The following is a 25,125-nucleotide window of genomic DNA, read 5'->3' on the forward strand; positions in this document are numbered from 1 at the left end:
TGTATATATACGTTCCCCCTTCCCTTGCCCATGCATAGATCATTTTCACAAAGATTTTATTGACATGAAAAAATGTGGATACAGGGCTATAGTTTTCCTCTTGAACACCATTTTTTGTATGTCAGTGAGCTTTTATTAAGAAACTACTATGTGCCAGGCACATGCTAAGTGCTGGAGATACAAAGAAGGGCAAAAGACAGTCCCTGCTCTCAAGGACTCACAATCTAATGAGGGAAACAGTAACCAAATAACTATGAACAAACTATGTACAGGAGTATGAGAGATAATCAATAGAGTGAAGGCACTAGAATTAAGGGGAAGATTTTCTTGCAGAATGTGGGATTTTCATGGGAACTTGAAGGAATCTGCAGAAGCCAGGAGGTGGAGCTGAAGAGGAAAAAACTGAGGGCATAAGGGACAGCAAGTGAAAATTCAGAGTGAGAAGGACAAATAAGCCAGTGTCACTGGTCTATAGAGTACCTGAGGGTGAGTTAGGTGTAAGAAGAATGGAAAGCTAAGAAGGAGCCAGGGTGTGAAGGGCTTTGAACACCAAAAAGAAGATTTTATATTTAATTCTGGAGGTAATAGGGAAGCCACTGGAGTTTATTGAATGGGGATGGGGGAATGATACTAATGGCCTCACTAAAATGAATTATGATCATCAAATTGTTCAGGATCATAATGATGCTGCTGACAAGAACCACTGCAAGAACAGTTATTTATATAGCTGGTCATTTATATACATACATACGTACCTACTTACATACATGTATGTAAACAGCTATGAATGTGTGTGTATATGTGTGTGTGTGTATGTGTATGTGTATAAAGTCATTTATATAGCCAGAAAAAAAAGAGTATGATAACAAGTTACTGGAGAATGTGAGACAAAGCTAGAATTCAGTCAATAGGGACCTAGGGCATAAGTCCATAGCACTCCATAGCAAGAGGAGAGTCTCTAGAGACCAGTTTAGATAGAGTGTGATAAGCAATTTGACTTGATGGTGAGCTACAGTAGGGCTACTACCACTGGATCATCTCATTGACTTAGAAGTGGCAGGGACCTCAGTGGTCCAACTCCCTTTTCTTCTGTTTTAAAGCTGAAGAAACCGAGGCCTGATGACCTGAAGTATCTGCTTAAGGTCACACAGGTACTAAGTGTAAAGTACAGGATATGAACTAGGTTTTTATGTCTACCTGCCTATGGCCAGGATGAGCAGCTTGCTGCCACAGTACATAGAATGTCAGCCCTGGAGAGCTCAGGAAGATTCATGTTCTTGAGTTCAAATATGGCCTGAGACACTTATTAGCTTTGTGACCCTGGTTTCCTCTTCCACTGTCAACATTCCTTCAATGAAGGTCTACTCTGATCCCTCATTGTGGTACTGCAGTGACCCTGGTTTCTCACCAGATAGGCCAGCACAACCTTTGGTAGGGTCTACAGTATGAAGCTGGAGAGGATAGGAACATGGGGCCCAGATAGTCAACAAATATTTATTTAGCAGTTACTATGTGCTGGGTCCGGTATGCCTGTCATCAGGGGCCAAGCCTAGCTAAGTCTAGAAAGGCTCATTGGCAGAAAGCTGGTCACCAGATGATGTTTTGTCTTGTTTTTTAGTCATAGCAACCTTACCTCCCCCAAAGACCACCTATTAAGGTTCTGTGTCCACAATGGCTAATTCACAGAGCTGTGATGGGGGTGATTATGAATATTAATTATCAATAATATTAGTAATATTGTTGTATCAGTGTAATATTTAGCATTATTATTTAACAATATAAGATCAATAATTAATATTAATAATGATAGTGACATTTATATAGTGGTTCCTATGTGCCAGGTACTGTGGTAAGAGCTTTATAATTTTTTATCTCATTTAATCCCACAATAGCCCTGAGAGGTACTATTCTTCTAAGGGTGATCACACGGGATATCCTTGATGGCCAGAGATGGCTTCTCCATGCAGACAGTTTGGCAACTGAGGATATGTGCCTTTGGGGCTCAGAGTTATTGACAGTAGCTCACTGACTGGTTATCTAGACAGGGCTGGGGGTAAATGGAATTCAGGATCCCTTGGCACAGCTCTGACAGAATCATTCCCAAGCTTGCGGGAGCCAAGAGGGAAACACTATCAGACAAAAGATAGCTTCAGGGCCTTAACACAATGGATTCAGAATATTGGAGGTTTATATTTAAAACAGAGAAGGATGATAAGGCAGTGGAGATGTGTGGGGACTTCCTACTCAACTGTATGCTGTTTCTTTCTGAGAGTAGTGGAAAGGAATTAGCTGTGGGCTGGTCTTTGGTCTGGGCCAGCAATTCCCCCAAGAAACCAGCCATCTCCAGAAAATAATTGTTAACAGGCCTGGCTAAGGCCAAGTATCATTCCACACCACCCAGAAAGAGTAAAAAAAAAAAAATCTCTTTTTTCCCTGTTTTGAAATATTGTTGGGGAACAATAATTGCCCTGGCTGAAATGTCAGGGCATCTGGTTGGCATTCAACAATTTGCCAAACATTTATTAAGCACATACTGTATGTGGTGAACTGTGTTAGGTGTGGGGAGGGAGACAACATTTAAATAGTGTTCTCATGGAGCTCAAAATCCAGTAAGGGCAGGGGGGGGGTCTGATGTCTACATCTACCATATGGAACAAAACACAGGTACTGAAGGGAACTAAGGACAAAATGCTACCGAGCTGTGGCCCAAGGAAAGAAGAATCATTTCCAACTGGAATGGGGGAAGGGCTTCAGGAAGGCTTATCCCTTATGTTGGAATGTGAAGAATGAACAGGAGGGATGGAGGAGGGACGGGAGGGCACTTCAGAGTTAGGACACAATGGGAGCAAAAGGATGTGGGAAAACACTAGTTTGGAAGTCCAGTTTGGCAGATCAAGAGATTATGAGGATGAGAGTAGTATGAGACAAGGAGCCAGGAGAGACAGAGGAAGAATTGTTACAGAGATAGGGGGTGAGTCAGGAGACTGAGATATCTCCAAAGTCGACCAAGGAAGGAAGAAATATGAAGAAACACTGTTACATGCCACAGAATGGTCAAGAAGGATGAGGACTGAGAAAAGGCTGCAGGGTCTCGTGATGATGGGAGTGGTGATGTTGATCGAGCAGTTTTAGTAGAATAGTGGTGGTGGCGGTGACAGTCAGCTATGGATCTCTTCAAGAAGTTATGAAGATAAAAAGGTAGAGATGAGTAGAAGAAAGACTCCATTGTTTCTTTTTTGTCAAGGACTCAGGGGTGGGGGCTGAGCATGTTGGTAGGCAGATAGGAAGGAACTGGGGGAGGTGAATGTGAAGATAAGTGATTAATGGAGCAGGGTCTAGAGGAGGTGGGAAATTATGGGATCAAAGGCCCAGACTTTGGCAAAGAGGAGGAACACATTGCCCTCTGAGACAAAGGAAGGAAGGAAAGAAGAAAGAATGGGTGGAAATAAAGAAAGATTCTGAAATGTGGAAATGAGAAAGGTTGATTGAGCTTATGCTGGATGGTCTGGGTACCAGTGAAAGAGGAGGCAAGGTGAGTTGTTGAGAGTCGGGGTGTAGTGTGTGTGTGTGTGTGTGTGTGTGTGTGTGTGTGTGTGTGTGTGTGTGTGTGTGTGTGTGTGTGTGTGTGTGTGTGTGTGTGTGTGAGAGAGAAAGAGAGAGAGAGAGAGAGACAAAAACAGAGAGAGACAGAGAAATAGAGAAAAAGAGAGAGTAGAGAGACACACAGAGAGAAAAAGAGACAGAGACAGAAACGGAGGGAGAAGCTTAAAGGATTGAGGAAAAGGAAAATATGTAGATCAATCCCTGTGAAGAATAAAATAGAGGTATCAATGAGCTGAGATTCAGTGAGGGAGCTTATGAGAGGAGAAAATAAGATAAATAAGAATTTTGTGGTTATGATTTCAAAATGTATTCCTTTCCTCCCTCAATCTGGCATGACAGCAGTGCTGTGGAACCTCTGTGGGGGTGAATGAAGTTGTCACATGCACCTTTCTGTAGCTGGAGGCAGCAGAGGCTTGATAATTCGGTTGGGTTTCCACATCTAATTTTAATTTTCCCCCTTGATTATGAGAAAGCAAGACACATTTTTGCCAACAAAGAAAGGTAAGGAAAGCCAAGTGACATTCCTGTTATCTGATAGCAATATGCAATTCCTATTTTCACAGTGAAGTCCCAGTATGACCATCTGCTTCCTTCTTGAGGATTACTAAGAAGCAGGAGATGTACAGAACCAGTGGCTTACTCTTGACCATGCATAAATAACAGGAGCAAACACATCACAAAGAGAAGGGGGGAAACCCCAAACTCAACCACAAAGTTCTCTGACTGAATAGTAAAATTTGACTGCTGAGTGCTGAAGGTGTAGAGCACTCCCCTACCCCTCAGGAACAGAGCTCACATCATTCCCCATCTGTTTCCTTCAGGCAGCTAGAGATCCCAAAATATGGAAATGGAAGAAATTCATCTACCTCCTTCCCCTACAACAGTTTGAAACCTTGAAAGGAAGAGAAGATTCCTTTTAACTTTAATCTTTAGTTCCCAACACATCCTTTCCATGGGAAAACAGTTGATCTGCACAGTTTGGTCAGTCTCCATTTCCCTGCCAATCTGATCTATTACTTCTGGGCCTCGGAAGCCCTTCGGTGGGTTCAGATCAACAGAGCCAAGCAGCCTCGAAAATGTCTGGATGGAAGTCTGCAGAGGTGAGCGGAGGGGCAGCAGTTTTGGCTTGGGGCTTCAAATCCTAATCCAGCTGTGAACAAAGCTAGCTTGACCAGGCACAATCCCACTATCTGGAAATCTAAATAAAGAGAAGAGCTGTCTCAGGACCCTTCCCCTTCCGAGTAGAGGGGCTGCTGAAGAGGTCAGACCCAGGGCAGACATCCTGCAGTGTAAACTGACACCTTGGGACCCTCTAGCAACCAGCCAGTCCCAAAGCGATAACCACCCGGGCCAGATGGAAGGGGGTGGAGAGGTCTCCTTGGTTAAGCCATAAAGGAGTCAGAATGCCCAGAAGATCGAGATTGGGGGTGGGGGTGTGGACATGAGAACGCTGATAAGCAAGGTAGTTAAGAATTAAAGGTTATAATTCCCCAGTGCTTAAAACAATGGATGGACTTGAGACATTTTAAGTTTTCCTCACTTTCCTTTCTCCTACTAGTGTATTTAGAGAAATTAGTTTCTATTCAGGTAATTAATAAAGGATCCTTCGGTGTTTGCTGCTAGCATAACAACAGGCAGTACAGGACCAGTGAGGCTGCTAACAGGAGAACAGGAAAGCCTTGAGCTGACAAAGGCGAGGCAAAGTCATCCTGGCAAATCTAAGTCTGATCTGTAGCCCAGACTGCAAAGGGCCCTCCAAGAGGCTCTAGTGCATAATTAGAGTAGGGACAAGGGGGGAGGAGGGGAGATAGGGAAGGGGGTGGTGAGGGCAGTGGAACTAGCAATTCCTAATTCTTTACAATATAAAAGTAAGATTAGGGATCAAATTTACAATTCTGATTGGCCCCAGGAATCTTCTTCAATCCCGACTGTGTTTGTCAACTTCACTGCCTGCTTGTCGCTGTTAAACAGCCACCATGCTTTCTGAATCAGAAATCTAGTTATATTTAATTAGCACAGGCATCTGGGGTTTCTGATACACAAAGAGTTATTAAAGTAACAAATCTTTCTAAAATATGCTCTCCATAAAAGAATGTGTTAATTTATGCAGCCACAAATTTTTACCATGAAATAATTAACATGAAAACTGCAACCATTATGAATTTTTTTCCTAGTGTAATTTATACATGAATTTCCCCCCAGACAACCATCTATTCAACTTAAACTTTCCTCCAGGGGGAGTATTGCATTTTCCCCCCTCCTCTTCTATTTAAAGACATGACTTTTAAACTTCTGGCATTCATTCTCAAAGTTTAAAGATTTCCCTGTTGTTACAAATTCTAAAAGCACCAAAATATAGCCTAGTTAACTCCTGATTACTTAAGTAATGGAAGAGAATTAGTATAGGCAGGTCTCATATGTTGGTGAGGTTTGAGTTAAGAGAAGCAGACAAATCTCTACCCTCCCCCCAAGACATTTTCCCTACTAGGCTGGGTCACTGATATTTCCAGTTCTCCTACTGAAGTTTCATTCCTTTGAATTAAGACTTTGTTCCAGGTTAAAATGCAAATACTCATGGCTAGGGTAACATAGTAAATCATCATTATCAGTCACCAACATCTTAGTACAAATTAGCCAGAATCCTTTTCTCCCAGACAATTAGGAAGTCACATTGTGCTAAAAGGGAGGTGGGAGGATAAATCCAAGTCACAGGATACTGAGGGTGAGGGATGGCCAGACAAGGGCACAGAAGGAGCAATGAAGATCAAGTCTGTCTGCGTCACAATTTTGATGACCTTGATTAGAAGGAATACTAAGAATAATGATAATAGCCAACATTTATATGGTACTTTGCAAAACATATAGTCTCATTTCATCCTCACAGCAATGCTGTAAGGGAAGGGTCCAAAAAAGTATTTTCCCCATTTTAAAGAACATAAGAGTAATGAATCATCCTCTTTGGGCAATCCTCACTGCTACAGGAGGCCTTATTGAGATCAGAATCTAAATTATAGAAAGATTAAGTAATTTACAAGGAAGATGGCAGCGAGGTGGTGTAATACATAGAAAGGAGGGCCTGGAAGTCCTGAGTTCAAATCTAGCCCCTGACACTTAATAGCTATGTGATCATGGGCAGGTCGCTTGACCTCTGTTTGCCTCAGTTTCCTCATCTGTAAAACTGATATAATAATAGAGCATATCTCCTCACATTGTTGTAAAGATCAAGTGAGGTAACTGTAAAGCACTCAGAACAGTGCTTGGCATATAGTAAACACTATATAAATGTTAGTAAATGATCATGATGATGAAGCAACTCCAGGGAGGATTTTTTGTTTTATTTTTTTTTTGAGACTGAGTTCTTATTATCTCACCTAGGCTTCCCCCCAGCTTTTAAAATTTTTAATTACCTGTGTGACCTCGAAGTCACTTTAATTCTCCGAGCCTCAGTTTCCCCATCTGTAATATGGAGGATTTGGACCTGATGGCCTCTGAGGTCCCTCTCAGCTCTAAAGCTATCATCTTAGGATCTTTCTCCTAAGTCCAGTCCAAAATCTGTCATTAGCCTGCATCCATGAGAGGCTGAAAGAATCTTCACTGACAAAACTAAAAACCAGGGGTATACCATGGCAGCAGAGAAAGGAAATATAAGGCAATTGTGAAGAAAAATTTGCTAGGCAAGAGCATAATATGTGTGTGTTGTGTGTGTGTGTGTGTGCGTGTGTGGGACTGCTTGTGTTCAGCAACACAATGGCCCTGGAGCACCTGAGGTCATATATCTAACAAGGATCAGAAACTGGACTTGAACCCAAATCTAGTATTCTTTCCACCATATCACACTGTTTTGTTTGATAAAATAGAAAATCATATCAAAACCTTGTGATCTCTCCTTTAAAAATGTTTTTTAAAGAATGAATATCAATGAAATAGAATGTTTAGAAAGTCCTTCTTTGTTCATTAGTCATCAAGGCCAAAGTAAGGATGTGTGTAAGGATATTCTATGTCTTTTTTCTATGAGTAAAAAAGGACTTTAGATTATAGGTTTAAAAATCAGTGTCAGTCTGTCGTTGAGTTTAAGATTCACACAGAAAACTAATTGTCTGGCGAGAAGCCTTTATTCATCTCTTCATGTTAATTGTAAAGGCATTAATTATTAAATAGGCTACAAATCTTAGAAAATAAGAATGAACCAACAAGTAATTAGGGTAATGGTGATAGTGATGATAAGATTGTGTCTCCCTGGTCTCACTCAGGTCAAAAGTTCAGTGGCTACTCATGGTCTTGATCCCTCTACTGATGGACACAGAAGTTCTGACTGGTTGTGGGCCAGGCTGTCCCTCCTTAGGCAGGCTGAGGCCATCCTCCCCTTCCACAACTCCTAGGGAGCTTGCCATATTGGTTCCACACTTAGTGGTCACATGATTGGCTTAACTCACTGCAGCTGAGAACTCTGGCATTCAAGAGACGAACCAGCTTCTGCCTCCCCCAACAGCAGCATGTGCACACAAGTACTTACAAAGCTTGATAGTGCACACAGCTGGACATGGTAGGTGAGGATTTAGGAGAAGCATCAGCTGCAATGTTTCTGAAGTTGAACTGTATTAATAGTTTTCTTAGAAATGACTGGGGTAACTGAGATGAACTACAGAAGAAGTCTGGAAATAAGAATTGCTGGGATTAGGGTATGAGTGAAGGCCCAAATCAAGGAAGACTGGTATGGGGTGGGAGGCAGCTCTTTCAAAAACAAACTAACAAACAAACAAACAAAAAACAGGAACACCTGGAGTGCATTAAGGAAATGACAGAGAGAGAGAGAGAGAGAGAGAGAGAGAGAGAGAGAGAGAGAGAGAAAGCTGATCATATAAGTAGCAGATATGGGGTAGAGAGGGCCCAAACTTCTCCAGCTGAGAGGTCCCACTTTTTCAGACACAAATATTGAAAATCAAACTCATGCCCTCTCCTCCAAAGCCAACTGGGCTTGAATTCTTCCCCAGCTCAAATCCTCAGCATCCTTGACTCTTCCCTCATCTCCCATATTCAATCACCAAGTGTTCTCAGTTATAGGCTTTCATTTTCTTGTTTGACAAATATTTGTTGAGTAGACCTACAAAGTACTGAACTGAATGCTGCAGTCTCTGACATCAATGAGCTTAAAGTTCAGTAAACGAAGTAAGGCAAGCACATGAATAGCTATACAGTAATAAGGTCTTTTTATACCCTTTGAAACACCATCATGTGGGCATGATGGCCCACACATAAATAAGTACTTGGTAAATATTTCAGACAGGGGGATGTGAGTATATTACAACATTCTATCAACCAAGAATTGTTGTAAAAGAGAAGTGGCATTAAGGAAGTAATTATAGAGAGATGTGACCGGGGGAAAAAAGGTGGGCTCATCATACGGCAAAATGTTATTTTTGTTGTTCAGTTGTTTCAGTCATGTCTCTTTGTGAACTCACTTGGGGTCTCCTTGGCAAGGATACTGGAATGATTTTGCCATTTCCTTCTCCAGCTCATTTTACAGATGAGCAAACTGAGGCAAATAGTGTTAAGGGACTTGCCCAGGGTCACAGAGCTATGCATGTGTTTCAAACAGCTAAGTATCTGAGTAGCCACGTAATATCAACTATAAGAAAGGCCCAGCACATAGCTTGACCCTATGAAGCAAAGATGCGCAGGACAAGAAAGCATGGGAAGATTACATGATTGGCACTGTTAGAGAGAATTAGTTGATCTCAATTTAATACAGTTTACAACTAGTCATCCCTAGATTATTTATCTTTTCAAAGGCTCCAGCGCCTCATACATGGTTGTATAACCATGATGAAATCACTTTTTCCTACCTTAATCTGTCTCCTTATCTATGAAATGGAGATGATACTATGATAGTGGAATAATTCTAAACTTGCAATTTACCCAACTCACTGGGCGGCAATGAGCTTTATAAAAGTGCTTTTAAATGTGCTATATAAATATTAGTTATATTATGATTACTGTAATAGAGGAGGTTATTATTCAGTTGTATCTGATTTTTCATGACTCCATTTGGTATTTTCTTGGCAAAGATACTGGAGTGGTTTGCCGTTTCCTATTCCAGTTCATTTTGCAGATAAGGAAACCCAGACAAACAGGGTTAAATAACTTGCCCAGGGTCACAACAGTTAGTAAGTGTCTGAGGCTACATTTGAACTTAGATCTTCCTGATTCCAGGCATGGAGTTCTATCCACCTAATCCAATGGAGGGGGAGACATGTAAATAATCCAGAATAGCAGATAATCTAAAAATAACAGGTGACTTTAGAAGGCATTGAATTGCCACTGGCTCTGGAGTCAGCAGATTTGAATGCAAATCCTACTTTTGATGCCGACTGCCTGTGTGATCTTGGGCATTTCAATTAATCTTAGGCCTCAGTTTCCTCAAGAGTAAAATGGGGCAATTGGACCAGTTGGCCTCTCAAGCTCCTTTCAGCTCTAGATTTATAATTCTATAAACAGATGGAGACAAATTTGCCTCCGTGCCCAATCTTAGCCACCTCTGTAGGCTTGCCTCTTCTGTTACTGCCCATAGACCCAGCTGGGTGGCAGGCACTAGGAGGGACATCACAGCTGGGCCAGCATGCACATCACTTCTTCTAAGTCAAGCCCAGGAGTGAAAGATTCCCTTAGAAGGGAAACACATAAAAACTGAGCTGAAAAGTAGTTACCAATCCCAGTCTGAGAATACTTACACCTGGCATGCATTGCTGTATACTGCAAACAGCTTACATGATTGAAGTCACAGCATGGATTGGGGCTGTGTGTAACATAAAACTCAACTTGCAAATATTATTAGGCACGTGGACCAGCTGTCAAGTGTAGCTGATTAATCCCTTACAGACACATAAGTATGCAGTGTGCATGCTGCCTACACCATGCATGAGTGGTGAATACCCAAGCACTGTTGTTTGAAAATATCAGTGCAAGACAAATCTGTGTGACACATTTTATAAATAGCTGGTATCATCTGAGGTTGCCTGAGTCCTCAAAAGTGAGGGTGTCTCTTCCCCAGTGATGAATATTAAAAGGTACATCTTATAAAAAAAATCAAATAAGGAGATCGAAACAACTGACTTTTGTTTTCCTTCTTTATAAAGAAAAAAAAGTTCACTAACTGCCTTTTCCTGAATGCTTTACATTTTTTTAAACTGATTTTTCAAACCCATTTGTTGTTTCTTCACCTGTAGGAAAAACTGGCAGACTTCTTCATAAGAACTATCTACTAAGGGAAAGGACATTATTTTACAGAAGCCCATGGAGGTGAAGGGACTTGTCAAAGGTCACTCAGTTGGTGATCATCAATCAAAATTTGAACTCCGGTCTTTTCGCCTTCAGAGACAATGCTCTTTCCACAGTTCCAGCTCCACTTCTTTCACTGCTCTCTAGCCAGACCTTTCCCACCAACGTAAACTACATCTCCATTTTTTTCCCTGTCAGTTTCACATATTTCCTTTCCCATGATGTCTGAATATTATGTTTCTTCTCTTCCCAATATTCTGGTACATTTACAGTTGTTTCTTTACTTTTCATCAGGCTCCTATTCTTCTTTCCTTGTTTCTGACAGACCCTATCCTTTTTTCAACTTCACCTTCTAATTAGTTTATTTCTTTTCATTTTCTACTGTTTGATACAGGCTTGAAAACACCTAGAAGTTTTAGTAGTTTCAGGCCAGGTGTTTTTTAGTATAGAGCAAAAGAGCCATAGCCTGGGTATGAATACTGGCTTTACCATTTTCTATCAGTGGGACTATGGGTAAAGTCACTTTTCCTTGTGGACCTTGCTTTTTTTCCACCTGCAAGATGAGGATGTTGGAGCAGGTGACCTCTAAGTGTCCTTCAGAGGGCTGGAAATGTCATGCAAGCACCTCAGCCTCGGCTTCCTCCTCTAGAAAAGGAAGGGGGAGGCTTAGATGACATCTAAGGTTCTTTCCATCTTTAAATCTATGATCCTACAATTAGACCGAGTGAAAAATCTGCCTCTGCCTAATCTTGGCCACCTCCTAAGCTTGCTGCTTGTGCAAGTGAGCAGAACTGTGAGACTCCACTAATTGTGGGAGTAGGGTGTGGTAATGGATAGCCAGCATAGGAAGAATGGGGGGCTTTTGCACAATGCCTGACACATAGCAGGCACTTAATGTTTATTGAATTGAACTGAATTGAATTTGATATGGATAGAGAATCGGAAGACCTGGATTTAAGCACCAACTCACTTCCTAGCCATGAGATGTTGGGCAAGATCCTTTTCCTCTCTAAGCCTCCATCTCCTTATCTGTAAAATAGAGGTAATAGGATTGCATTATCTGACTCCCAGGGTTATTAGCATGTTGATCACAGGATCATAAATTCAGAGCTGGAAGGGACCTTTCCAACACTCTCCTATTACAGATGAAGGAACTGAGGCCCAGAGGAGCAGAAAAGACTTGTGTTTGGACAGCAGTGGTAGGCTTTGGGTTTGAAATGAGATCCTCCAGCTCCAAGTGCTGTTCTCTTCCCATTGTACCCCACTGTTTTGCTATACCACTAAAATGAGATCTTGTATGCAAATGCTTTGTAATTTTTTAAATATCAGCTTAATATTATTGTGAGGAGTCAATGAACAACTCTAAACAAGAATAATATTTACACCCATCAATTACATATGTAGACATATCCCTGTCTCGGCCTACAACTGATCCTAGAATCTACCCATTCATGGAGAGTCCAAGAATATTGACTACTTCTAGAAGGAAGCCACTTAACTGTACCATATTAATACAGCACGATGGATGAGAAGGTCTACGAAAAAAGAGGGTAGTGGGGGGAGGAAGATAGAGTAATACCATCCCTCCTCTTCCTCTGTACCACCTAGGAAACAAATTTTAAATACATCCCTCTGGCTACTCTGAATCTTGGAGACTCAGTGCAAAGATTGATGGTCTCTTTCACAGGACCAAGAAGACTGGCCATGTGATATTTCTTTCACAAATCCAATATCTGTGCTTAGTAAGCTTTCTCTGACTTGAGGCAATTATGACTTGACACCTTGGCCTCTGGGTAAGCTCCCTGGCAGCATTCAGGTTTTAATCCTGCTGGTATTTCCTACTGGACTGCTTGCTGTCGTCCTGCCCAGCTCATGGTACCTCCAGTTCACATTCCCCTTTCTCCCTAGGCTGCCAACTCTAATCGAGGTTGCCTGTCTGCTATGCTTAGAGACCAAAACGCACCATCTGGCCTTAGCACTGGGCAGTGCAGACTTGGCTAAAGAACTGGAGCCTCCACGTGTTGGGAAAATCCAAACAGCTGGCCTACATGTATTTCAGTATTTTTGTAGTATCTGTACTAGTCAAACTACCAGGATATTAGCTTGACACTAATCTTTATTCATCAGACTGCTAAAGCCATTTCCATCCTTGTACCCATATTATGGAAAAAGGTGGGGGATGGGGAGCATGAAATTAAATAATAATAAAAAATTAAAAAATTAAGTAATAATAATCATGACAAAAATCTGTAGGAAATTCCACGTAGATATTTCTTTCAGTGGAGCCCCCCCACTACTCATTCTTGATTGGAATTGGAATAGGACCTCATCGAAAAAGAAGGAAACCATCCCCTCCCCCAAACACAAACCTTCAATTCCCTAAGAAGAGGCCATCTGTTACCCCAAACTGCATATGGTAATAAAGTTGTTTAATAGAAAATTAATTGACAAACTAGAAAAAAAAAGTGATGCTGGCACAGCCCCCCAGAGTTGTCTCTCTGGCACCTCTTTAATTAGAATACCTGTTGGGTTATACCTCGGAGTCATTAAGTATTTAAGACACCAGTTTGGGATCTCTGTGCACTGTTCGTTGTTTGCTTCCATAAATTTCACTTGGGGAAAGGGAGAAAAGGATGAGAGAAGGGGACATTTCTGTAGGTCCATGATGGGAATCCACTGATCCCTTGGCCTTCTTTCTGTAATCCTTTTATTCCAAAGGCCAAGGTGCTCAAAGGAAAAGCAACATGTAACTTCAAAATCAGCCAAAGGGTCGGCCAGCTGACCACCCACTAGCAAGCAATTTCTTTCTCTTTCTAGGTTGAATGTATAATACTATGTTGTATAGTGGTGGGGATAGAGAGGATCAGTTCAGCAGAGGAATTCTATTTTTAGACTTTGCTAATGGTTTATTTAGGGGAGTGGGATGGGGATAGTAATAATAATTAGTAACAATAAAATACCTAATATTTATATGGTGCTTTTTGTGTGCTAGGCAATATGCTAAACACTTTACAGTTATGATATCGCATTGGTTCTTCACAGGAACCCCAGCAGATAGGTGCTCTTATTATCCTTATGTTACAGATGAGGAAACTGAGTTGAACAGAGGTCAAATGACTTGCCCAGGATCACACAGCTTGTAAGTGTCTGAGGTTGCATTTTAACTCAGGTCTTCCTAACTTCAGGCCCAGGGTTCTGTCCACTGTGCTACCTGATTATCTATAGGAGTATAGGGACCACATGGGAAGGAAAAAGTAAATGGAATACTAGGGTAGTTACAATGAAGGGTCTTGATACAGTAACAGGTTAGAAAGTGACTATTTAAAAAGAAACCATGATTAGCAATCACACCAGGCCTCACCTTGTCTTGCTGTGTATTCATTGTCTTCAATCAATCTGGCTAATCCAAAATCAGCAATCTTGCATATGAGCCCATTCCCTACCAGAATGTTTGCAGACCGCAGATCTCTATGGATATAATTCATTCGCTCAATATAAGCCATGCCTGCGGCAACCTGTTAAAACACAACAGAGAGTGAGTGGATGTATGACCTCAGGCCAGTCCATGTTTCTCTGTTATAGGCATGTCCTAGACAGAACGCCTGCTGTCAGTCATACATACCTGTGCAGCCATGTCTACCAGGTTAGGCAATTTCAGAGCTCTTCCTTCTCCATCTTTTAGGAAATCCAGCAAACTCCCTATGAATGAAAAGTGCCACGGCATCCATTTACTATGAAAAGCAAACTTTGAAACTGAGCTAGTGGGGTTCTTTTCAGACATGGTGAGAACAATGCATTCATTTCAAGCAATTTAATGGTTTACATGAGGAACAAAGACGTTCTAAGCAAGAAAAGCTTGTGAATAGTTTTATCTTTTTGGACAAAAGGATGGTGAACCCAATGTTCAATGAGCCATAGCTAAAACTCAAACTAAAATAAGTTTACTCACAGAGTGATTATATATTTTAATCTGGCCTTGGAGGCAGGAGGCCTGGGTTTAAATCCTGGTTCAGAAACTAGCTTGCACATAGATATTTGGGGGAGGATTGTGTTCCAGAAACTTCCAAGTGCCACAGGAATGTAAGTAATTATTATTAGATCTAAGATTATTAGATCTATGATTTCATTAGTATAGGAAACTTCTTCTAACAATGAAGACCAGCCCCTGATCTGCAATTTATAATCCTGGTGATTTGCCTGGGGCACTGAGAAGTAAGTGACCTGGCTAAGGTCACACAGACACTATGGGTCAGAAACAAAACTCTGTCCCAGGTTTTCCTGACCTCTGTTGTTGCTGTTGGAATCATTATCAGTATTATTCATAGGAGCATGAGACAAACTTCATGACTCAGTTCTTGCTTGATGAACACCAAGCTAAAGAGAAGAGTGATGGGGAAAATTACAGCTTAGATTATTTACAAATTTAAGTCAGGAGAGTATTCTGATTTATATATGGTGGAGTGGGCATTCCCTCTTAATTAGATCATAATCTTCTGAACCTTAAATCAGAAAGCTAAAAGTAAAATAGTCAAAGCTTCAGAAGAGTTATTATAAATGGGTCCAAATAGGGTCAGGGATAATTCCAAAAACTGAAATAATCACTTGCAGAGGCCACATGACTTCAGTGGTCATCTTTTATTTTTTAAGCTTTAATCATGGAATACAAATTATTTATGAAATAAACCCTGGAGACAGGGACAGAAGATCTGCCAGGAAAAAATAAATCAAATCTTTTTTGAAAGAAAGCACTTGGGGTGGGAGGGGGAAACAGAACTACAGTGTCTTCTGATGTAGAATGTCTTTCCTTTTAAGACCTTTTGTTTCTTATTTGGTTCATTTATTTTTCCAAAACAAAGTAATCTTTGGCCTCATCCCTAGCAATACTGCTTTAATTAGGAAAAGAAAAAAAAGAAATAAAGAATGCTCTTTACACTCTACCCTGTTCATCTGTACATTTAAGAAGGTAGCAGGAAGAAATATGATGGGGAAATAGTGAAGGCTGCATCTCATTTGTCTTCTCCCACAGTTTCTTTTTTAAAAATTTATTTTCTTTTAATTTTATGAAATAAAACAAGCATTTCCATAACATAGTATAACACAGACGATTGCACATGAAACTGCAAATATACTATGTACAACTTGCTATTCCTATCAAATAGACAACAAAGTTATCATGTACATTTCTCTTTTTTCTTCTACTACAGTTCCTAATGCAAGGTGTTCAGCACTGCAAAAAGCAGATCAAACCCAAACAGCTACGTCCAGATTAACAGCTGAGCAGCATAATCCAGCTGGTCTAGTAGTCTAAGTAAGGGAGTCCCGGGAAGAATTGGGAAATTCTGAGCTCCAGCACTTGTAGGAAGAATACATTAGAATGTGGAAGGACATAGGGGACTCATAGTAACAGACTGAGCTGTTTTAAAAATACTTTTCACTAATGAACACACAACTGGTGTCTCCCTGATGAGGATACTAGATTTAGGCAGAAACCAGGAGGCAAGCAGATAGACAGCTCCATTTTTCTCACCGTACCAATCCCCTATCTATGTCCTAATGAAGAGAGAAGAGGGAGAACTATTACTCAACCTTTATTCATGTACTCTGTGACAATGTAGATTGGCTCTTCGGACACCACGGCATAAAGCTGAACCAGTTTATCATGTTTCAGTTTCTTCATGATCTGAGCTTCTTCAAGGAAGGATTCTGGAGACATCGTACCAGGCTTAAGAGTCTTGATGGCCACTTTTGTATTCCCATTCCAGGTACCTACAGACAGCCCATAACATGGAGTCAAAATGCGAGATCCTCTGGTGGGGAAAATGATTTTTTAAACTAATAACTATTTGTTCAAAACAATCAATTATCAGCTTTCCCTTTCCACAGCACCCTCTTCCCCACAAACAAGCTCTATAAAACTCCTGGGGAACAAAGACATTTACAAGGATTCTGTCAAATATTTTCAAGAGAAAAAAAATCGACACTAGTTTTATTTATGGGTTATGAATGAATACGTAATTCCTTCACCACTTTCTCCATTAATTTGGTTCTGGCAGGCCCATGTGGTTAAGTGCTATTTTCCTTTTCTGTTTCATTAATATGAAAGAGAAATCAAGCTGAAAACCTTGGCCCCTGCATACATAATGACCATCAACAATGATGGAAGTAGAGAAGCTGGTGTCACGTCCATTAGTTGTTTCCTTGATAATCAGGGTACTAACCCCCCATTCTGTGTTAAGGCAAAGTCTGCTGTGTAGCTATTCTAAGCTTAGATTTTTTTTATTTTTTATTTTTAGAAAGAACTTGAGTGCTTAGGGATGGGTGAATTTGGCTGAGAAATGGTCTTTGGTTCCCAATTCAGGCTTTGGTAGCCCCATGATTGGGTCCTTTTTGTTGTTGAATCATCCCTGCAGTGAAGAACTGATAAAAAAATAATACAAAGTCTACTTGTACAGGTTTCATGAAAGCTCAACCACAATAAGAAAGTGAATTCTATTAATGAGGCTGGAAAAATTTAAAAAGCCATGAGGAATGAACTAAAATTGATATTTAAATTTGAAAGAAAAAATTTAGTAAATGTTCCTGATGTTCAAATAAGGACTCAGATACACAGCTTGGCTATAGGTTTTGTTTTTTTTTATCAATCTCCTCATCCATAAAAGGAGGGGAGATGGTCTAGACTAGATGATCTCTGATATCCTTTCTAGCTTCAAGAGTCTATTCTAAGGCTTATGATTTTTAATTGCCACTATACAGAAAGGACAATTTTTTCCTCCTGGCTAATTAAAACAGTTGCTTATTTCTGATTAGAAAAGGAAGACTGATTTAAGTGAAATTGTAAAAATTTATTTATAGTTCTGGCAACACCAATTTGAGAAATTTTTTAAAAAATATATTCTATTTGGGCAGCTCTATTACCCAGGTGGAAGTATGGTTCTTATTATTACAAAATACAAAACATTTAGGTTATAAGCTGAGAAGTAGAAAGTGATTACATGGCAGAATTTTTTCCCTAAAAATAAATGGAAAATTTGAAAGTTTATGCAACATTCCAGTATGTTCCAAGTCATAGCCAATCATTTTCAGCAGGCTAGATTTTCCCTTTCTCTAAGACACTCCAGCAATAATTGAGCTAATTACAGAAGCATTCTCTAATGGTTCTGAAATCCCCAGAGACAAAGCTGCTGGTAGAATGGCAATGGGAAAGGAACTCTTACTGGCATGTAAGGAAATTTAAAACGTACTAATTTAAAAGTTTAAAAATCCATTCTCTTATGGAGGCCTAATTCTTTTTGTGTGTGCGTGTGTATGATTCTACCAAAATCTTTGAGCCTTAGGCCTCATAAATAAGATTTTTAAATACCTCATAATTAAACTGCTAATTAGGATCTTCAGAGTAATGTGGTCTAGCCTCTGCCTCCGACTGAACAAGACCACACCTATACCAATGCAGGTTAATGTATGAATACATGAGAGGCAGTGTGGTATTAATAGATAAATTGTCGGACCTAGAGAGGCCTGGTTAGACATGCTCTATGCATATTTAATATGATGATGATTGATCAATCAATCAATCAATAAACATTTATTAAGTGCTTACTGGGTGTCAGGCACTGTACTAAGTGCTAGGATGATGATGATACTAATCCATTTTAAAAGAACTCTGGGAAAGAAGAATCCATGGTCAACTCAATTAAGGATGCTTTACCTTCATCTTGGATGATTGTCAGTGGAGTACAAACCTGTAGACAATCTCTAGGCAAAGACCCCTTGAATTGTGCCCTATCATTGACAACGAAATGAATGAAAATGGAAGTCTTGCCTCCAGAGCATCTTATGTTCTCATCTCTTAGGAGAAAAAGATGCTTTAATTCTATGCTGTTTTCCTGGTCAACAGTTCCTATAATGCATGGGAATTATCGACACAAAGATGAGCCTGAAATAATGAGATCTATGGATGTCATCTTTGGAGTACCACAACCCAGAACGGCAGAAGACAGCTACGCTCTGCAAACTCTGCTCTTTGGTGGGGCCATTTATTCCATCCTTCAGGGCATCCTACACAGGGTGGAGGAGTAAGCAGGTGTGTTTCTGTTCAAAGTCTTTCTCCCAAGTGGCTCTTAAGGGGCATCCAAAGCAAAACACACTCTCTGCCTTACCAAACCAAACTTCAGCGAAACACCCCTGACCAAGCTTCTTCTCCAGTAACAATGAATCCCGTGCAACTTCCCATGCATCTTTAGCCAATCCAACGGTTTGTGGAGTACAACTCGAGGCAACCACAGTTAAGTTAAAACACAAACCATCAGCTTTCTCTATAGGAAAGGGAATTAATAAAGAAAACAAAGTTCTTACAATCCAAAATTATGCATGCAATGAAAAAGATGGAAGGTGATTTGCCCTTCAGTGCATTCCCAGTAAGAAACCAAGAGCAATGACTTTATGCCAGTTTTCAAAATTGCTTCTTTCTTTGGTTTATTAATTGAGGCTCACCATCACAATAAAAATGAAGCCATTTTCCCAAAGTGAAAACTTACAAAGAGTAAATAAAATTTTGAATTTTCTGAAGTAAAAAAAAGCTCAGTGTTCAAAGCATGCCTACTCTATCACCCAAGTATTTAGAACTTTTTTATTATGGGCTGGTCATAAAGTATTCTTCTTCCACCTTCCATCTTTGGTACCTTATTTCCCCGAAAGGGAAGATAATAATAGAATAACTGAGTTACAGCATACCCATCCATACTTCCCCAAACTGCCCATTTCCCAGTCTCTTGATCAACTGAAGGGATTCACGTGGAATTTCCCAGACATCTTTGGTTTTGACAGACAGATCAGTAAGCCTCGGCATTCCTTTATGACAGGGGACTACTAAGCGGCAGCAAAGACCTGCAGCTCTCTCTGAAGGAGCAGCAACGGAGCCAACAGTCAGAGAGGAAAAAGAAAAGCGTAATACGTGAAACAAAACACTTACAACAAGTATATAAACCCAACACCAGTGAACAATACAATAGCTACTCACAACAACTGTTATGTCAGCAGGGTACCACAAGCATCTTGGGGCAGGGGGAGGGGGGGATTAGAAATCACACATGGAAACACATTTGTTTGAGATGGAGCAGAGAAAAATTTAAAATTTGTCATTGTCCACTCCCCCCCCCCCCCCTTCAATCCTTAAAGGATGGCCAATTACTCTGAATCTGAGTTTTCTGTACTCTCTAGGTAAGATGGAAGGCTTCGGCTCCAGATGCTGATTGGATACTTTCTTGGAACCTTGAAAAGACATCCTTATGTTTTAGTGGAGGCCGTAAATGGGCAGAGGGCACCTTTGATTTACGTGAATACATTCCTCTCTCTTTCCTTCTCCCTTCTCTCAAACATTAGGCCTCTGCTTGGAAGTCTGGGGATCCTGTGTATTCTGAATGAATATATTTATTACGACAACTCTAGTGTTGGAGCTTATGGTTTCACAAAACAGCAGATTGTTCTAAACTAATAGCATGAAAAACCACACCTGAGGCATGGGGAAAAGAGGTCAAACTTCACCAGTTGTTCTTTTGGTATTCAAACAAAACCCTACAGAGATCATGAGTGGAGTGTATACCTCTGTCTGGGATACTACGGTCTGTTATTGTGTTTGGAGGTTGGACTCCTAAGTAAGTCAAAACTAGAAGCGTTTTTTTAAGCGCTTACTGTGTGCCAGGCCCTGTACTATAAAATTACAGTGACCTAGGACAGGGAAACACTAAAATGGGGAGCAATGAAAAGCGAGAGAAAGAGAAGCTCAGACACATTTGAGAGTGTGAAAACAGACCATGAACACATTAAAAAAGAAAATTAAAAGCAATGATTACTTAGAATAGAGTACAGCAAATGATGGCTGAGGGCCAAATACAGCCCAGTGGGCTGACTAGCTTTTTACATGTTTAAATCAACAAAATTTTATTTTAACATGTAAAAACCATCCTTAGTTTCCTCCAGTACAGAAACAAGTAGAGGGTCTTAGTCTGCCAACCTCTGACTTAAAAGACATTGAGATGTGGTGGGGGTTTTTTTGGCTTTCAGGCTACAATTGTTGTTCACTTGTTTTCAGTCATATCTGACTCTTTGTGACCCCATTTGGAATTTCTTAGCAAAGATACTGGAGTAGTTTGCCTTCTCCTTTTCCAGCTCATTTTACAGAAGAGGAAACTGAGGCAAACAGGGTAAAATGACTTACCCCAGGTCACACAGCTTGGTAGTGTCTGAGGCTAGATTTGAACTTAGGAAGATGAGTGTTCCTGACTCCGGAGTGGCACTCTATCTACTACACCACCTAGAGTGCTACATTAGGCTATAATAGTGGTCATCAATGCCAACCTGGAAGGAGGTCTATACAGCAGAGACGTCAAACACTAGTTAGATGTAAGAACCACATTAAAGTGTAACTGGGCAATGTTTAACAAAATAAATAAAAATACAATACAACATGGATAATGTTCATTTATGATTTTCTAAGGCAACATGTGGCTTCAGGTATCATTTCTACTTGAATCAGATGTCACTACCATAGAGAACTGTTCCAAGGAGCTTTAGCATTTCTTTTTAAACAGTGACTTAGATTAAGGTATAATTAATTGACAGGCCTCTCAAATTTTCAGATGGCACAAACTATATGAGAGATTCCACTACAATGGGTCATCATGACAGGCTAGATAACTGGGCCAAATCTAATAAGATTACAGGGATAAATGTGAAGATTCATATTTAGGTTCCAAGAAAAATCAATTTTTCAAGCACAATGTGAGGAGTATGAGGGGAGGCAGGCATGGCTTGACATCAACTAGTTTGAAAAAAAAATCAGTCTTTGCAGACTTCAAATTAAATGAGTCAACAAGGTGGTCAAAAAAGCTAATGTGATCATAGAATATATATTCAGACAGATTCAGGGGTCCAGAACAGAGGATGTGATAATAATGAGATGGCAAATATGGGAGATGACCTTTAGTTTAGGCTTTCAAGTGGATGTCAGCAGCAAGAGGAAACCAGTAAACAGGGAAAAAAATACAAACACATTGGAGAGGCCTATCTTTTGCTAAGAGTCTGGATGACAGAGACTATAACTTAATCAAATGTAGCACAAAGAGGTGGGAGAGGCTGATAATGATGTTGTTTTAAAAGACACAGAAAATGGAGACCAGCCAGACATAGCTGCCTTTTTTTTCTTTTCTTTTCTATTTTTTAAATGGAATAAGGTTCTGTGAAGTTTGGGTAGGAATTAATTTGTTTGACGATACCATAAGGTCAGGCTTATGTAAAAGAGAGAAGGAGAAGAGAGAGGAAAAAAAGAGACCATGGAAAAGCAAGTCTGGTTTAAAATGGCTTTTTTTTTTAAAAGATAAAAAATTTTTGCTGCTGCTTTTTATAAAACTATCTCCTTTCTCATCTCTATGATGCTGTTAAGGTGCCTTCTGCAACATGTTTTCAAAGAATCCAAACACCAGAGTCTCTTCTATGCAGCTGATATGTGGTTATAATGAAATAGATTTCAACATTTATGAATACACATAGCATCTGGGCATTTCAAGTGTTATTACTTAAACTCGGATATTCTGCTCTATTTCCCTCCCCCCCTCCCAAAATTATTCTTATCAGAATTCCCCTAAAGCAAAAGTATCATTTGGGGAGGGGGCAGAAAAAGGTGGGGGAGAGCATTCAGACCTGTAATTTCATTGACAGGGGCTCCAAGCACTGAAACCCCCTCCAGTAACTGCAGATCAGCAACTCATCTGTAACTTACACTTGAAGAAAGTTGCCTTGGGCTGCTGAGAGTTCAAGGAACTTGTCTTTGACCCTAGAGCTAACCTTCCTGACTCCAAGACCAGCCTGATATCTTCCATGCCTCACTGCTTCTCTTCATCAAGAAATGCTATCTTTAATAAGTTTTCTGCCATATCTAAGGTGGGGGAGGAGGAGAAATGGGTCTCATCAACCACTATCACTTCAACATTTTAAAAAATTTATCCAGTTGCTGGTTAAGACCTGAGACCAGTAGGCGTGTACTTGGTGCTACCATGCTGTGTGTTGTATGTGTGATGAATGTGCATGGGGCTGCAGTTTATAACAGTAATGTCCTGGTGAAGAGTAGGATCATCACTGGGTCTTAGAATGTTTCAAGCTGTAAGTGTGGGTCAAAAGAAATCGCTAGTTGATTGTTTTTAATTAATTATACGTTATTTATATTTAAAGAGACTTGACTTCCCCGTGTTATCTGGACAAAGACCATCAGAAGTGTTGCCATGTAGAAACTATTTCCCTCCCATTCAAAAGTTGCCTATTTTCAGGTATGCTAAAACTAGTGGCACTATCAGAAGTTACTTCTCATAATTTTAAAAGTAATTATCATCTGTATCATGATGGTGATATGACTTTAAGTTAACGTAGAAAAAAAGAAAGCTCTACTGGGGACAGAATACTGCTTTCAATGGGTTGGAAAATTAGTCTTGTCAATAGAACAAGATCTATTGCACAGTGCACAGTGATCATGGAAGTTATGTTTTGTTTAAAGCAAGGCCTAAAGGTCCACACTGGGTATGGGAGTCATCAAAATATAGATGGCCGCCAGAGGCCTTACCATCGTATTTCTGTGATTCCTGAGTATGTTAACTGAGGTGCTTGTGGAAAGAAAAGCACTTTGGAGATTTTAGGACCAACAGCTACAAAGTCTTTCCATTTTTCTGTACTCTATGAATCCTGAAGCCTTTACAACAGTATGTAAACCAATATCATAGGAAATTTGTGAAGACCCACAAGCGAGTAGAAAGCATGGCTTAGCTAAGCCAGCCAGAGAAGGTCCTATCACGTGGGCAAAGAAAACATTCTTCTCCTGGTACAGTACGGTGTGAAGTCACTACAGCTGGAGTAAGAGCTGAGTTTGGGTCTTCCCTCAGTCAGTCACTAGCTGTGTAATAGCAGAGCAAATCTCTTAAACTCTCAGAACCTCAGATTCTTCCTATGAAAAATGGGACTACTAATACTTGTATTCCTACTTCCCAGGGTTGTTGTGAAGAAAATGCCTTTCAAGGTTTAAAAGTTTTATATAATAGTAGTAGCAGCATGTATGTACCATCACTTGAAACTTTTCCCTCCCTCACCATCACCGAGGAGCTAAACAGCGACGAAGTTACCTGAGTAATGCTGGACAAGCTGCTGAAGAGTCTCAAACTGGGCTCTTGTTGTAATGTAATAGCCACCATTGTCAAGCTTGCGGATCTTGTAATGTTTGACATGGTCTCCTTTCATATCATCCCAGTCACGGATAGAAAGTGAATAGGCACCTATAGAACATGCATAGAATCCGTAGCTGTTGTCACCGTGGGGACTGACTTTTAGTTTTTTTTTAAAGACTCACTTAACTTATTTTGATCATTCAGTAAAGACCGACACGTGCACACACACATAATCCACTTTTTATTTTTCTGTCTCTAATGCTATCTTTCTGTTTTTTTATCTCTAACCCTATCTTTGTCTTTCTCTTCTATCTTTCTATCTTTAACACCATCTTTTCTCCACTCATCCATTCATCATTACCTTAACCTTTCCCAACATAAAAAACTCTACTCAATTTACAGTCTAATCACTTTGTTTTATACCTCTCTAGTATACTCATATAATATTGTGTCATGATGCTTATATTATATCTAAATATGTATTAGATCTAAATATGTGTGTATACATAAATATGTATGGATACCTTCTATGTGCAGAAAGAACAGATATGAAATATTTACAGCCTTCCTGAAACTTAGAGGAAGGGGAATAAGACATGTGCATCTATTTATCCACCTGTCTTTATATATCTATATAGATAGTGTGTACACATAATACATGCACACAGTAGTACATATACAAACATGTGTATAAGTATGTGCATATATGTACACATATTATACAATGAGATTAAATGAGATAACATGTAAAGTATTTTACAAACCTCAAAGTGCTATGTAAACACTAGCTATTTTGTATACACACACATATTTTGCATTATATATATATATAAAATATGGAATGGAATGAGCATTTAGTAAGTGCTTCCTATATGCCAGGCATTCTGCTATTCCAGGCAGGCTCTAGCCATCCTTCATTTCCTTCTCTCCTTCCCAGTCATCTACTCACCAGCCTTGCTAGCTACTCCAGTTCTGGAACCATGATCAAACCATCTCTTCCAGTGTTGCTGCAAAGATGTGTCAATCTACTTCTCTATGTCCCCAC

General features: G+C 40.0%; 1 protein-coding gene across 6 annotated transcripts in view; it reads right to left on the bottom strand.

Moving 5' to 3' along the window:
• The window catches only part of FYN (FYN proto-oncogene, Src family tyrosine kinase), a 296,371-nt gene that overhangs the window by 37,030 nt on the left and 234,216 nt on the right, over nt 1-25,125 (bottom strand). For 5 of the 6 annotated variants that reach the window (XM_072637647.1, XM_072637645.1, XM_072637644.1 and 2 more), the window contains 5 exons: nt 24,039-24,188; nt 19,609-19,773; nt 16,465-16,644; nt 14,501-14,577; nt 14,240-14,393 (listed from right to left, as the gene is read on the bottom strand). In XM_072637647.1, coding sequence (XP_072493748.1) covers nt 14,240-14,393; nt 14,501-14,577; nt 16,465-16,644; nt 19,609-19,773; nt 24,039-24,188 — 726 coding nt within the window. Of the gene's footprint in view, nt 1-14,239; nt 14,394-14,500; nt 14,578-16,464; nt 16,645-19,034; nt 19,191-19,608; nt 19,774-24,038; nt 24,189-25,125 lie in introns of all 6 variants that reach the window. The other variant, XM_072637648.1, reaches the window with a different exon arrangement.

The sequence above is a fragment of the Notamacropus eugenii genome, chromosome 2 (genome assembly GCF_028372415.1).
Source record: "Notamacropus eugenii isolate mMacEug1 chromosome 2, mMacEug1.pri_v2, whole genome shotgun sequence".
NCBI lineage: Eukaryota > Metazoa > Chordata > Mammalia > Diprotodontia > Macropodidae > Notamacropus > Notamacropus eugenii.